Source organism: Anolis carolinensis, chromosome 2, assembly GCF_035594765.1.
Source record: "Anolis carolinensis isolate JA03-04 chromosome 2, rAnoCar3.1.pri, whole genome shotgun sequence".
NCBI lineage: Eukaryota > Metazoa > Chordata > Lepidosauria > Squamata > Dactyloidae > Anolis > Anolis carolinensis.
Window position 1 is genome coordinate 104,603,596 of NC_085842.1, and position 13,566 is coordinate 104,617,161.

The following is a 13,566-nucleotide window of genomic DNA, read 5'->3' on the forward strand; positions in this document are numbered from 1 at the left end:
AGGCAGGCCGTGGCCTTGCGATGCGGGAGGCGGGGCCCCGCCCAGACGAGGCGCCGCCTCCCACCCTGCGCGCCCAGGCCCAGCCGGCCAGGAAGCGGCGGGAAAGTCCTTCCAGGCCGCCGCGGCCCAGCCAGGCTGGCTGGGCCTTCCCTGCGGCCTGAAAGGACTCCCACTGCAGCCTGGCTGGCTGGCTGGGAAAGGCCAGCCGGGCCAGGGCGAGTGGTGCGGGAGGCGGGGCCAACCCTAGCGCCGCCTCCCGCGCCGCTCGCCCTGACCTTGCCTCTCATGCAGCGTGGGAGGCAAGGCACCACCCAGATGTGGCCCCGCCTCCCGCGCCTTGCGCTCTGGCCTGGCTGGCCTTGCCCAGCTGACCAGGCTGCAGCGTGAGAGCTTGCTTGCCACCGAATAGGCCTTCCTGTTCGGCGGCGAGTGAGCCCATGGTACAGTGAAGATCATGTCCACTGTTCCTCTGGATGGGCAGAAGCCGTTCTGGGAGGATGTCTTCTGAAATAGGTAGAAAGCAGTTTGCAAGAATACTCAATACTTTCCACAGTTTGTTCTTTCCCCCATTTTGAAAAGGGTGATGATGGTGGCATCTTTGAAGTCTGCTGGAATTTTCTTGGTCATCCACACTTTTTCAATGAGCTGGTAGTGTTGTTGTGTCAGCTCAGATCCACCCTCTTTAAAGATTTCAGCAGGGATCCCATCAGGTCCACTGTCTTTGTTATTTTTTAGTTGATTGGTGGCTTTGCTGACTTCCTCCAACCAAGCAGTGCTGCAAGCTCATCCCTGGTTTGTTGTTGTGGGATTTGCGAGAGAACCTCTTCTGCCATATTGGAGCTGTGGTTAAGGAGGTTGTGGCAGTTGTCTTTCCAATGTAGTGCAATTGATTTTCAGAAGTTTGGTTCCATCAGATGAGCATAGAGGGTGTATATCAGGCATGGGCAAACTAAGGCCCAGGGGTCAGATGCGGCCCCCTGGGTGCTTATCTCAGGCCCTCCTCATTTTCTCTGTCCTCTTGCATAAGGACACAGCAGCCTGCCATATCCTTATGCCAAAAAGATGGGGAAGGAAGGCACGTAGCAGCCACAGTGTATCTCGTCCTCCTCCTGGCATAAGGATGGTGCAAGCAGTCCCATTCTAATGCAAGGAGAACAGCTTAAGGAAGGCATGCGGTGGCTGAGAGCACTCTCAGCCGCTACCTGTCTCGCCCTCCTCCCAACATAATGCCAAGAGGACAGCCCGAGGATTGGAGATGGAGGATGGGGAAGAGGATTAGGGCAATCACCGTGTGTCCCGCCTTCCTCCTCACATAGGGATGGGTTGAGCAGCCCCGTCCTTATGCTAGGAGGACAACCTAAGAATGACCTGAGCCCTGCCCCGCCCTCTCCCAGGCCCGGGCCCTCCCCCTCCAGTGTGTGCCTGGCCCCCCTCCCTCCTGGCCCTGCCCTTCTGGCCACCCCCACATGCCCATGTTTGCCCATGCCTTGTGTATACCATGTTTTCTTGGTTCATAGATGACCTTTGTGGCGTTGAAGAATCCCTGTGCATCATGGATATCTGCAGGGTGTTAGGTCTCTTCAGCTTTTTTGTCCACCAGATGTTCTTGAGTTCTCTGGTTCTTCTTTGGACCTCAGCATTTGCACTGGCATAGATCTTTTTCTTAGCAACGCAGTTGGTGTCTCTGCCAAATTTGGAAGGCTTTCCTTTTCTTATCAATTAACTGTAAGATCTCGTTATCATTTTCATCAAACCAATCTTGATGTTTCTTAGTTTGATATCCAATGGTTTCTTCACAGACTAATGATGGAAGTCTTCAGTTTATTCCAACTGAATAATGGCAGGTACCATATAACTAAACTGAATCATTTTTACAGTGTAATCATTTACATGGTTATCCTGAATTACTAAAGCAACACTTGACTCTTGAAAACAGAAAGGGGCTCATCTATCTCATGGGCACCATTCATCTAAACATTAGAAATAACTTCCACTGTTTGACAGTGGAATAGACTGATTTGGAAGGTGGACTCTCCCTTGGATGTCAAAAATAGAGGTTGGTTGAGCATAATTCAGAAATGCGGTACTTGATATTCTTATATGGCAGTGAGTTGGACTAGATCCTCCTTGTGGTAACTTCCAGCTCTGTGGTTCCATGATTCTAGGTAACTGAGTTTGGTGATATTTAACCACAAAGCAGTGGATAAAGGAGAACAGCCTGAAATCACAAATAAAAATTCAGAATATAGCAGGATTTTAAAATTTGGTTGGATTGAGGCATATCCCTGATGTGATAATAGCTATGGCAAATTATCAAGAAAAGATACAAATAAAGTCTATTAGGAATCAGAATGGAGAAACCAGTTGCTTTGTTGGGCTTGATGATTCAGGTGTAAGATGTTGTTGTCATCATGTTCTATAAGATTCCCATTTTGCAGGTTTCCGTAAAGCCAAGGTGCTACTACTGCTCTTAATACTTCATTTAATTTCTGAAATTCTTGCAGTATCTTTGATGTCTTGGTGAATTGCAAACATTATTGGATTTGAAGCTTCTGTTCCTCCTGCTTTCACCTCCCTCCCCTTTTGCTCAGCACATATCTGTACATGTATTTTTGGGTGTTGTTATGATTTTTGGCATATATTTTCAACCCAGAAGGTAGGAAAACAAAAATGTTGGTACTTGCATAAATGTAGATCCTGTTCTGGATCTTTGACCAACATGATTGATACACATTTGTTTACCTATTGTAGTTGCAAGTTGTTCAGGCTGACATTGCCATGATCGACAGTGATGCTGTCGTTCACCCGACAAACACTGACTTCTACACCGGTGGTGAAGTAGGTAATGGAGAGTTCAGTGCTGCAGAGTTTGTATGTGTATGCATGACTAATCAGCAGCCGCCAGCTTATCCACCCTTTGCAGATCTGCATTATTTTCTCATTTCCAGCAGTCTTGTCAAATTTCAAATAAATCCAGTACAAAAGACTTCTAATTGAGATCTGCACCATATGAAGCAATTTCACTGAAACCTTTGTTCTTTTGGCCATGTTGAAATTGACGGCATTAAAAGAAAGGTGGTATGCTCACTATTAACATAAAAATGCCAACCTAAACACAGTCATGCCTCATAGGGTGAAATCTGAGACATTGGCTTTTGGAGCATGTTTAAATCAGTTTGATGATAATAAGCTGCCTCTAAGTGATCCTAGAAGGCTCTGTGGTAGATCAAACATCTCTAACGAAGGTATCCTCATTATTTGCTAGAATTCATAATCATGAGATGAAATAATCGATAGTGTTTTAAATTCAGTATATCATGTATACTGTATGTCAATCCAGTATATCATTTATACAGTATAAATTCATTGAACTGCGGTGGCGCAATGGGTTAAACCCTTGTGCCAGCTGAATTGCTGACCTGAAAGTTGCTGGTTCAAATCCTTGAGATGGGGGTGAGCTCTTGTCTGTCAGTTTTAGCTTGCAGGGACATGACAGGAGCCTCCCAGCTAACACATCCAGGCATCCCCTGGACAACATCTCTGTAGACGGTCAATTCTCTCACACCAGAAGCACCTTACAGTATGTTCTCAAGTCGCTTCTGAAACCTTTTTTTTTAAAGTATATCTTTACAGGGTTGATATTCTAACAAGTTCATATAAGGATTCTTTTTTTAAAATAAAATTATTGGTGGCTCATTTCATTTATTATTATGGCAGTGGTGAATGGCCGGTTTAAGTACAAAATGGTCACTTTGAAAATGTGTGAATCACAAATAAATTTCCTAGTAATTTTTAACATATCTGAGCATGTTTTTGAGTGTGACATGTGTATCTTCAGCTGCAGTTGGGCAGCTATGAATACACAAAATCTCTGTGTGGATATTGAATCACAGCTATAGTAGGATGTTAACAAAACAAAAAAGCATATGAGGTCCACAGGCTTAACATTAGTTTGGAGACAAGCATTTGAAGAATAGTAACAAGCAATGGGATAACCCCCAACCTGCATAAGATCAGGAACCACTGTTAAGACTAGAATATAGTAACATACCTTTCTTATATTTTCACTAACTAGACTATAAGGTGAAAAACAGGATGGAACTGAAATTCTGTGAGAGCCAGACATCTGGCTCTCACAGGCACATCTTTGGAAAATCTTTCTGCAGATAATTTGCAGCACCAGGAGCCATTTGTCATTATCCCATTTTGGACCATATCCTGTATTGCTCTTTCCTACAAGTTCTGAAAATATATGAAAAATAACTATAACTGAGTTATGTAAAATAGCACTTAGAGCATCAGATATTAAATGTATCTTGAGATGTCAAACTAGCAGGTAGGATTCAAATGAAATGAGTCATACTCATTCCTATTGAATTCAATATTAAAAATTAGCCATGTTTTAGTGGAACCTAAAAGTGAGACTAACTTGGTCTAAACTACCCACCTTTCTGAAAGAGCACAAGTTTGTTAACTTATGGTAAAGTGACACTTTCATTTCAATTTGGTGAAGAACCTGGTTTATTTCACTCATAGCCTACAATGTTTTAATTGTCAGTGACTGCTGGAAGGAAGAATAGAAATGCACACATGCTTAGCTTCAAATGATTAACTTTTATCCATAGAAAGGCCTTTCTAACTGCAATATGTGCTGGGGAAATATATGGAAAAAATTACAGGCTTGAATTTTTGCAGAGGCTGTTGTCACCATTACACCAGTGCTTGCTTTGACAGCATGATTGACTTTATTCTGTGGGAGTAACACATATATGTATGACTGTGACAAGCAGAAAAGTACTAAACTGGAGATTGTGGCCACAGTCCTTAAATTAAACTAGAACCCCTTAACTCAGTTTAATATAATACCTCATTTCTTGAGTAATTCTAGTGGTGTGGCAGCACAAGTTTGACATAGCAATCCATTTTAAAATCCCACCAAACTGAATAAAGCTAGTAATATTAGAAGTGTCTTTAAGTGGCAGCAAACTCCAAAACATGTCATTGGTTATTATAAATCGTAGCCTTCTAAAGAGGACTCTAAAATCTTATGCCTTAGGCACCAAAATGCCTTGAACCTTCTCTGATGTTGATATAGATGCACAGGAGAGCAACTTCAGGGAAGAGAAATATTTCTTCCAGTAATGCTATGTATGACTTTATGCCTGTTTTTCATATCCATTTTTGCCCGATAAAGTATTTTTACAGGAATATAGCTAGGCACATATCCAAGCATCCTCAGAGTTGAAGTGGTTGCCCTTTTTTGGGTGCTTTGGAATAATTAATTAGTCAGATTTCCAGTTCCATGAAGCAGTTCTATTCACATTGTCAGCGGAATCTGCCTGTTATGGACTCAGCATTACAGACTGGCAGTAGCTTCCCACAATTTCAAATACAGGTGCTTCCCAGCAGAATGTGGAGGTCCATGAAAACGTCTGCTTTACCAACAATGGAGCCGTCATAGTCTGAACATGACTCTTTAACATGACATTTAAATATATTAGTGACACATAACTTGTTCTTTCTTCAGTAAAGTTAGTTCTGTTGCTCCCATATACTCAGCCGATGTTTAACAGTGCATTTCTTGGACTGTTTGCCATTACTTCTGTGAATGGATTAGTATCAGAGCACACTATGCAACTGACTTGCTAAGGAAGTCAACGTCTGGTCTCAGCCTAGCTGGGAGACAATTTAAAGAATCCCATCAGGGCCATATAAACCCTGAATTTAACATTTGCTATAAATAAATAAATAAATTCGTAAATAGCAAATTCTAAATAAACTATGTAGATTCCATTCCATATCTTTTTCTAATAAAGAGGTGAATTATCATGATATGAGACGTCTGCCACATTTACTCTGTGAGGATACAAAGTACAACTTCAGTTGCTGTTATATTTTTTACATATGCTCCCAGTTGCAAATATATTTCACTGAGCATATGATATGTGCACTTCCACCAGAAATTGCAGACCTCTCCTCCATATTGCTGAAATAAACTTTATTTCACAAAATATGACAGTATTGTGGCTTTAGTAGTAGCAGCCTGTTTAATTTGAAGTCTGCATTGCTGAGTTCAGTAGTAAATATACATAAGATCTCAGCCAGGGGCTGTACATCCCATTGAAATAGAAGCATGACTTACTTCCTAAATAAGTACGAGGTTTAAGATTTGGCTGCAGGAATCAATTTGCAAACCAACTTTCTCAGCCCAGAATCAATCAAATATCAATGACACAATTTCCTTGCCTTTCTACTCGCATAATCATGAAGCAGAATGCTTTGGGAATTTTGGGGTGTTTAATTTAGGAATAAGCATTATGGGCTGTCTTTTGATTTCTTCTGCATTTAACTAAAGCTGCAAAATAAGATCTAAACCATTTTGTGGTGGACTGCCTTTGTGCAAATCTCAACCTGTAACTTCAACGATGCAGCTCCCTTCCTTACTCGAGCAGCATTTGTAATTATTTTGTAGTTGCAGTTGAGCAATGCAGTGGAGGAATATGTTCCCTAGAGAATCTCCTTATTACTGAGGCTCTTCCTCTTGGTTAAAGGTGGTTCAACAAGCCGGGCAATTGTCAAGTAAAGCAGCCCGCTACACTCACAAGACTGTTTCACTCCCGGGGGCCACCTGTTGGGGTCAGGGATGAAGATGAGGTGAGTTTCAAGTTCTTCTTATGGCAAATTTGTCTTTAACACGATCTGTAATAGAAGCAGGACCTTGCCTTCTGAGGAAAAGAGTGGATGCCATTGAATGACCATGTTTTCAGGAACATTTTCTGCCTCCTGGTGCAGAGGAAGCAGCGAGAAATGCCACCCCCTTGCTGGATGGCAGTGAGATTTGGAAAATATTTTCAGATAGATTAAAAAAATATTTGGGAGGGTACTTAAAAAAAACAGAGAGGGGGAGTGAATTGTAGAGAGAAAGAGGAAAATGTTACTTCTGGACTAGTCCCCAAAGGTTTAGATCTTACTTTGCAGTCCCCCAAACGTTTTGCTCAGAAAAATCTATGATGTTGTAACCATCAGATGCAATCAAATGCTCTCTCAGATGTGGAACAGTCACAAATCTGTCCTTGTGCAGGGAGTGCCTTGGAGAAGAAAGGTGGAAAAGAATTCGTGGAGGCTGTTGTTGAACTTCGTAAAAAGAATGGGCCATTGGACACAGCAGGAGGTGTGGTTTGAACTCCAGAAAAACAAGCAAGAATAAACATTCCCTTATTCCATCAGCATCTAGTTTGGTTTAGCTAAAATGTGTTACTTGGTTATTACAAAAGGGTTACTTGTACCAAGCCATTTCCTAGGACACTCTTGAATTTTTTCTCTGCTCTTTTTTAACTCTAAAAATAACTTAAAACAGTGGAAATGTAGACTAAAAACAGAAAAGTGATATTATGCACAGTTTTAACATATGATTCATATTCCAATGTTTATATTTAAGAATGTGGGATTTGAAAACTACTTGTAAGTAAGTCCCAGCGATTTCAGTGAATACTCAGTAGGTATACAATTACAGCTTAAGGTATTGCCTCAGTATGAAAGAGTGATATAGCCATTTTTTATTGAAAAAGATGTAGTTTAGCTGTATTTTTCACAACTGATGTACTGGGATGGAAAATGAGCAAGGAGAGACATTTACACAACTTTTGGTGTTCATCGTAACCCATTCCATTTTGCTCTCCTTTCATTAGTTAATGTTTTCTGTGAGAGATATTATTTTTTGCCAGAATATAAAAACAATATATTAAACAGTAAAAATGCTTCCCTATACCTGACATTAATTTCTGGGAAGTAATAACATAATTACCATAATAACAATATGAATTCCATGCAAGGACACAAAATAATAGATAAAGATAAAGTAGATACAATAAAATAAGCATGATTTTGAACACATAATAGAAGAGTAATAGATAATTGCAAATAAATAAATAAAAAACAATGGTGGTTGGTTGAACTGCAGGCATGAGCAGTAGCTGAATTTCATGACTGTACAGGTTTTTTGTTTGTTAGATTAACCAATATTCAGTTGTTCCATAGAAAAACAGCCAAGTTTTATAGCACAGTGAATTACACATTCCTCAAATGTCAATATTGTTAGAAAATGTACATTCATATAGTGGTTTGGCTTGAATGTAAAAACCATAGTATTACTTGCACAGAAGTAAAAACCACAGTGTTACTATGACATCTCAGTTGAGGAATTCATATGCTCCATATCTCTTGTTTCTGCATCTGATGTTGCCGAATAATAATAATAATAATAATGCAAATGGAAGAGATTAGAAGCTTACCCTTTCATTATAATAACCATGGTTTATTATATCTGTAGCAGTAACTGATTAATCATAGTGGTAGTTTAAGAAAGTGAACATGGAAGATAAATGAAGTTCCCATTTCCCTCCAGTCCATAATTGAGAGTTGTTATTCTAATAAATATTATTATGTTTATGTATACCCCGCTTTTTCTCTCCACAAGGAAAGGAAAGCGACTAGAGTTGCAACCCTATTTTGACTTCTGTCATGATAAGGAACTGCAGTAAGTTGGAAGCAAACGTTTCCAGTTTCCTCCTCACAATGGAGAAGTAGAAGGACTGACTCATTAAAATGAAGTTCATTTAATAGGACTAAGGTGAGGTGGGCACCCAGCTGTCCCTCCAGCTGTTTTTGCAGTTACTGCTAAATTTAGCAACATGGCAATAACTGCAGTAGTGTAATGGTTAAAAAAAGCATGAATATTAAAACAAGATACATGGGGAGCACACACCTTGTTTTAAAGAATAATTGCACTTTTGGCACCCTCTGGGGACTATGATTTTCCTCTAAAATAGGTGGGGAACATTTGGTAGTCCCTATTGTTGGGTGGGGTTTGGGTTTTTTTAGCCTCAAGGCTCTCCAACCCCTTCTCACAATGACAGATATTTTAAAAAATACTACATTTTTGCAGTTCGAGCTTTGAGGGCTAGTGAGGGATGCGGCCCTCAAAGCTCTTGGTTCTCAGATAGTTTAATCCTAAAACAAAATGTATGTTTCCTGTATATCTTGTCACATAGGTGCTCTTCTGATACTAAGATGGTGTTTCTCCCACTTCCAGTTGCTACTACAGCACTCAGTTTCTCCAACATGAGGCAAAAAGATGTGTGGATATGGAGCAGTAGAAATTGCCACAGACCTGCCAAATTAGCTTTCCTGTGCTAAACCAAACATCCAAGAGTCAGTTGTGTTTCAGTAATGAATCATATGTATTCATCACAAGTTTAATCATGTTTCTCACTCTTTCACTTGTCAGACTCTCAAATCACCAAAAATGTCTTTCTTTTTCCAATCAGCTGCTGTCAGCGCAGGCCATGGATTGCCTGCTAAGTTTGTAATCCATTGCAATAGCCCTAGCTGGGGTGCAGACAAATGTGAGGAGCTGTTGGAGAAGACAGTGAAAAACTGCTTAGCGCTGGCAGATGAGAAGAAGCTGAAATCAATTGCATTTCCTTCCATTGGAAGTGGCAGGTAGGCTGTCCTTAAAAACCTTTTTTAATAGTCTGTTGAGATTTGTTTCTAGTACTTTGGTTTTTGTTCACATATGTCATTGTGTCACGCTGACCAGTTCTTGCTTTCATGCTCTGGTTGCTTCTTTCCTTCAGTGCAAGAGTCCCCAAACTAAGGCCCGTGGGCGGATGCGGCCCTCCAAGGTCATTTACCTGGCTTTAGACTTAGGGTTGATCTTAGTCTGAAACGACTTGAAGGCACACAACAACAATCCTAACTTTGGACTAGTTCATCATAGTCCAGCCCCCCAACAGTCTGAGGGATCATGAACCGGCCCTCCACTTTAAAAGTTTGAGGGCCCCTGCTTCAGTGTATTCTTGCTTATAGAGGTTGCTACACTCCCTCAGGTTGCTCTCTTCCCAAACATGCAGTGGCTAGAGGCCTTTCCCAGTACATGCCCCATGCCATGAGGGGAAGTCGATGCTGACACTGATTTCTACCACATGTGATTCTGGCTTCTGTGATGTCCTCCTTGAGTTCAATGTAAATACCAGTAGTAGAAGTTGAATGCATATTATTCGTGTACTTTGTTGAAAAGCAATGTGTAAATGGGTAAGGGAGCCATTTTCTGAAAGAGATAGTGCTTTTGAGCATTTACTACAGTGGTAGGCAAGGTCCAGCTCTGGGGCGCAGTTGTAACCATACAGGATCCTGTTTGAGAAGGCTGTCTACAATTTTCCAGACTCCATGGACTCCGCTTATTTTTGCTTCCACCTTCCCCAAAAATTGAGGATTGTATTTTCTGGGAACTTCCAGGAACAGGAATTCACCTTTTAAATTGGTTGCAAGGCCTCCCAAATTCTTTAACATTATTATTTTTTCCGAACTAGAAAGGGACTTCTGGCCACTTCTGGTGGGGCAGTTATGGCAGCCCATTTGACTGCCTGGGGCAAAAAATTGCCCCCACACCAGCTGTAGTTGCCCACACGTTTTGAGAGCTCTGAAACAAGGCTTCATGTCTGAGGTAGTTTTAATTACCTTTTACAACAGGCAGCTTGTGGTCAAAGGAAATGCCTGTTACTACAAAATTGTGTTATGAAAATATATGGCTGTAGAGTGTCAGAACTGTTAAAGAACCCGAGTCCTTACTGAGATGTTTGTGGTGACACACAAGTGTTATGTCATTGTAAAGGTGAGGAAATCTTACGTTGCATTCTCATATTTCAGCTTGACATAGATCATGTGCTTGCTGTGAAATACCACTATATCTGTTCAGATGAAAATTGATTGCATTCACATTTCTGACACAGTCCAGACTTCACATAACATTTTGACAGCATTCCTTACCTGTACATATGCATTCCTGAGGCCAATCGTAGCTTGATTGCTGAGCTGTATAAGTTTAGTGCCACAATAATGGAATATTAGAGTGTATATGGACAGAAGTAAACCTGATGCAAAGCACATTTGTACAGGCCACAGCATTTCAGTGATTGTAGAGATCACAGTGTTATTCTGTTTCCTTGATATCTGGTGTTCAAGCTGTCATTCCTAAGTGAAGCTTAGATAGCCTTGTTGCCGATGTCTAAATGGAGACATCTGAGAAACTGTAACAAGTATGGAAAGACAGGAAAGTCTCAACTTGCATAAATAATATAGCAGAGAAAAGGAAAAAGGGTCTTCAGCATTTGATGGAACTACACTGTGTGTGGCAACAGAGGAGCCGAAGGGCATTTGAATTAGGGTAGTGCTTTAAGTAAAAATTTCTTTCTTTGAAGTGAAACTTACCCATCCCACCAGTTCAGTCTGCAAATACGGGAGATTTTTTAAAGAACAGCCTTAGAACATGAAGTGTTTCTAAGGCATTCTTCCTCAGATCCAATACATGTACACAGCTGTTGTGGGACAGACATCTGTCAAGCAGACAGTATGCATTAAAACTATATAAATAGCTTCATTCTCTTTTATGACTGAAGAATGGGGTTACATGGGGTTGATTGTATGTGTGTATGTAATTTTTTTCAAAAGGGCAAGGGGAACAGTTGCCCGTGTACAGATTTTAGTGTGCCAGATGGCCTCCCAAATCTATATTCTAAAAACCAAATAAAAAATAGCTGCAAATTCTGTGCATCAAGTCTTAAAGCAACAGTTATTGCTAGCTTAGATGTCAACGTCAAACTTTATCCTGGTGTTGTTTTTTACTGTTGCAAATCTGGCTTTTATTTGAATACATAAAGAAATCCAAGAAAAATTCAAATTATACTTTAATCATTCAGTGCCATGGGAATAGCTGTCTTCTTATTATCAAATGCATACACTCTTATTAATTGGTTCTATTTGAGACATTTCCACACTGTGTTATTGAAGTACTTTTATTCCACCAACTGCCAGGGCTGTGTCCTATGGCATGCTGGGATTTGTAATTTGATCAAATGCACCAGAGGAGCCCCTTGATTGAGAATTCTAAATAGCTCTGCTTCTCAACTTAGGACATATTCACATTACATAATTATAGTGCTATATTCCACTTTCCTTGGAATCCCAGCATTCGGAGTTAAGGGAAAGTCCTTTGGAATCCTCAGGCAGAAGAGCTCCCTTGGTGCCTCCCCAAACTAGAAATCTCAGGGATCCATAGTTAAATTGGAATTATGGCACTATAAGTGTGTAATGTCAGTGGTCTTAACCTAGAGCATTACATTCAACAATTTAATCAGCTTAGGAACGTTTAATATGGTGTTTTCTGATCTGCAACCTTTGACAAGCTTAACTTTGTTTTCAGCAACTGAAGAAGGCGGAAGCCATAATGTTTTGTTAATTAGCTGTATTTGTGAACTATGTTTGCTGATCATTTAAGAAATACAGACATACAAACTTTGTAACATTTTTCTTACAAAGATATTGCCATGTGTTCTTAGGAATGAAATTTGTCAGTGGGTAATACTAACCTTTTTCCTCTCCCTCTGTATTTTGCTGCAGGAATAGTTTCCCAAAACAGACGGCTGCCCAGCTGATTCTGAAAGCCATTTCCAGCTATTTTGTGTCAACAATGTCCTCTTCAATCAAAACAGTGTATTTTGTGCTCTTTGACAGTGAAAGTATAGGGATTTATGTGCAAGAAATGGCCAAGTTAGATGCCAACTAAGCCTAGAAAGTAAACAATACCTGCCTCCTTGTCCATCCCTCTCCCACTCAAATTCTTGATTCCACATTGTGAAACAGAGCGCCCCTTATTTTGAATTTTTGCTCATCTAGGGGAAATAAGGGTGGGGCTTTTTTGTTAATTTCGAAAATGTTTTCATGTTGGCACTGATAGTTGGCATCACTGCTGTTAAAGCACTGTTTTCCAGGCATTGTCTGAATTTAGTGTAATCTAGGAGATTTTATAGTCTTATTTTAATGAAGTTTGGATTGATGGCGGAAAGTTGTTAGCATAGTCTTTTATTCGTGAAAGAAACTGGCAAACCCTATTTTGTAATTGTGTTGTGGTGCTTTTATTAAGTGGCATTCTTTTCTCATTTTTCTTTTTAAAGAAGGAGAGAGAGAAAAAGATGTTACACATCTAATTTGTGTTTACTTCTTGTCTTAATGATAAATCTGGGGAGAAAAGATCCCTGTTGCCCTGAATTATATTTGCAATTTGGAATTTGTGTGAATTGATTTAGTAAAATGTTTGAAATGGTCTAGTTGGTGTGTGTTTTGGGTTAATAGTTTGCGAGTATCCCATAAGTATGCTTCAACATCTTTCAGAAGTTACCTTTAGTCACCAAAGAAGATACATACGTTATGATGTAATGAATGCCTAATCAAACATGATTATTGACTTACAGTGTTCCCTCACTACTTCGCGGTTCACTTTTTGCGGATTTGCTGTTTTGCGGTTTTTCAATAAATTCTAAAAGGCTATTATAAATCATAAAAAATTACAATTTATAGCCTAAGGAAGGGAGGAAGGAGAAACCAAAGGGAGAGAAAAGGAGCCCAAGCGGCAACAGGAGGAGAAGGAGGTGATTTATCAACACACGATTGGTTGATAAAGACTTAAAATAGTGTATAACTACTAAAATAATGTATAAATATTAAAATAAA

The 13,566-nt window shown here is 40.1% G+C and overlaps 1 protein-coding gene across 10 annotated transcripts in view; it reads left to right on the top strand.

Annotated features, from left to right (window-relative positions):
• The window catches only part of LOC100563478 (core histone macro-H2A.1), a 74,240-nt gene extending 61,080 nt beyond the window's left edge, over positions 1-13,160 (top strand). For 2 of the 10 annotated variants that reach the window (XM_008115520.3, XM_062970345.1), the window contains exons 6-9: positions 2,752-2,842; positions 7,082-7,171; positions 9,327-9,501; positions 12,457-13,160. In XM_008115520.3, coding sequence (XP_008113727.1) covers positions 2,752-2,842; positions 7,082-7,171; positions 9,327-9,501; positions 12,457-12,622 — 522 coding nt within the window. In that variant the 3' untranslated portion in view covers positions 12,623-13,160. Of the gene's footprint in view, positions 1-2,751; positions 2,843-6,551; positions 6,655-7,081; positions 7,172-9,326; positions 9,502-12,456 lie in introns of those variants that run through there. The other 8 variants (XM_008115518.3, XM_008115519.3, XM_062970346.1 and 5 more) reach the window with 6 other exon arrangements.
• The last annotated feature ends 406 nt before the right edge of the window (positions 13,161-13,566 follow it).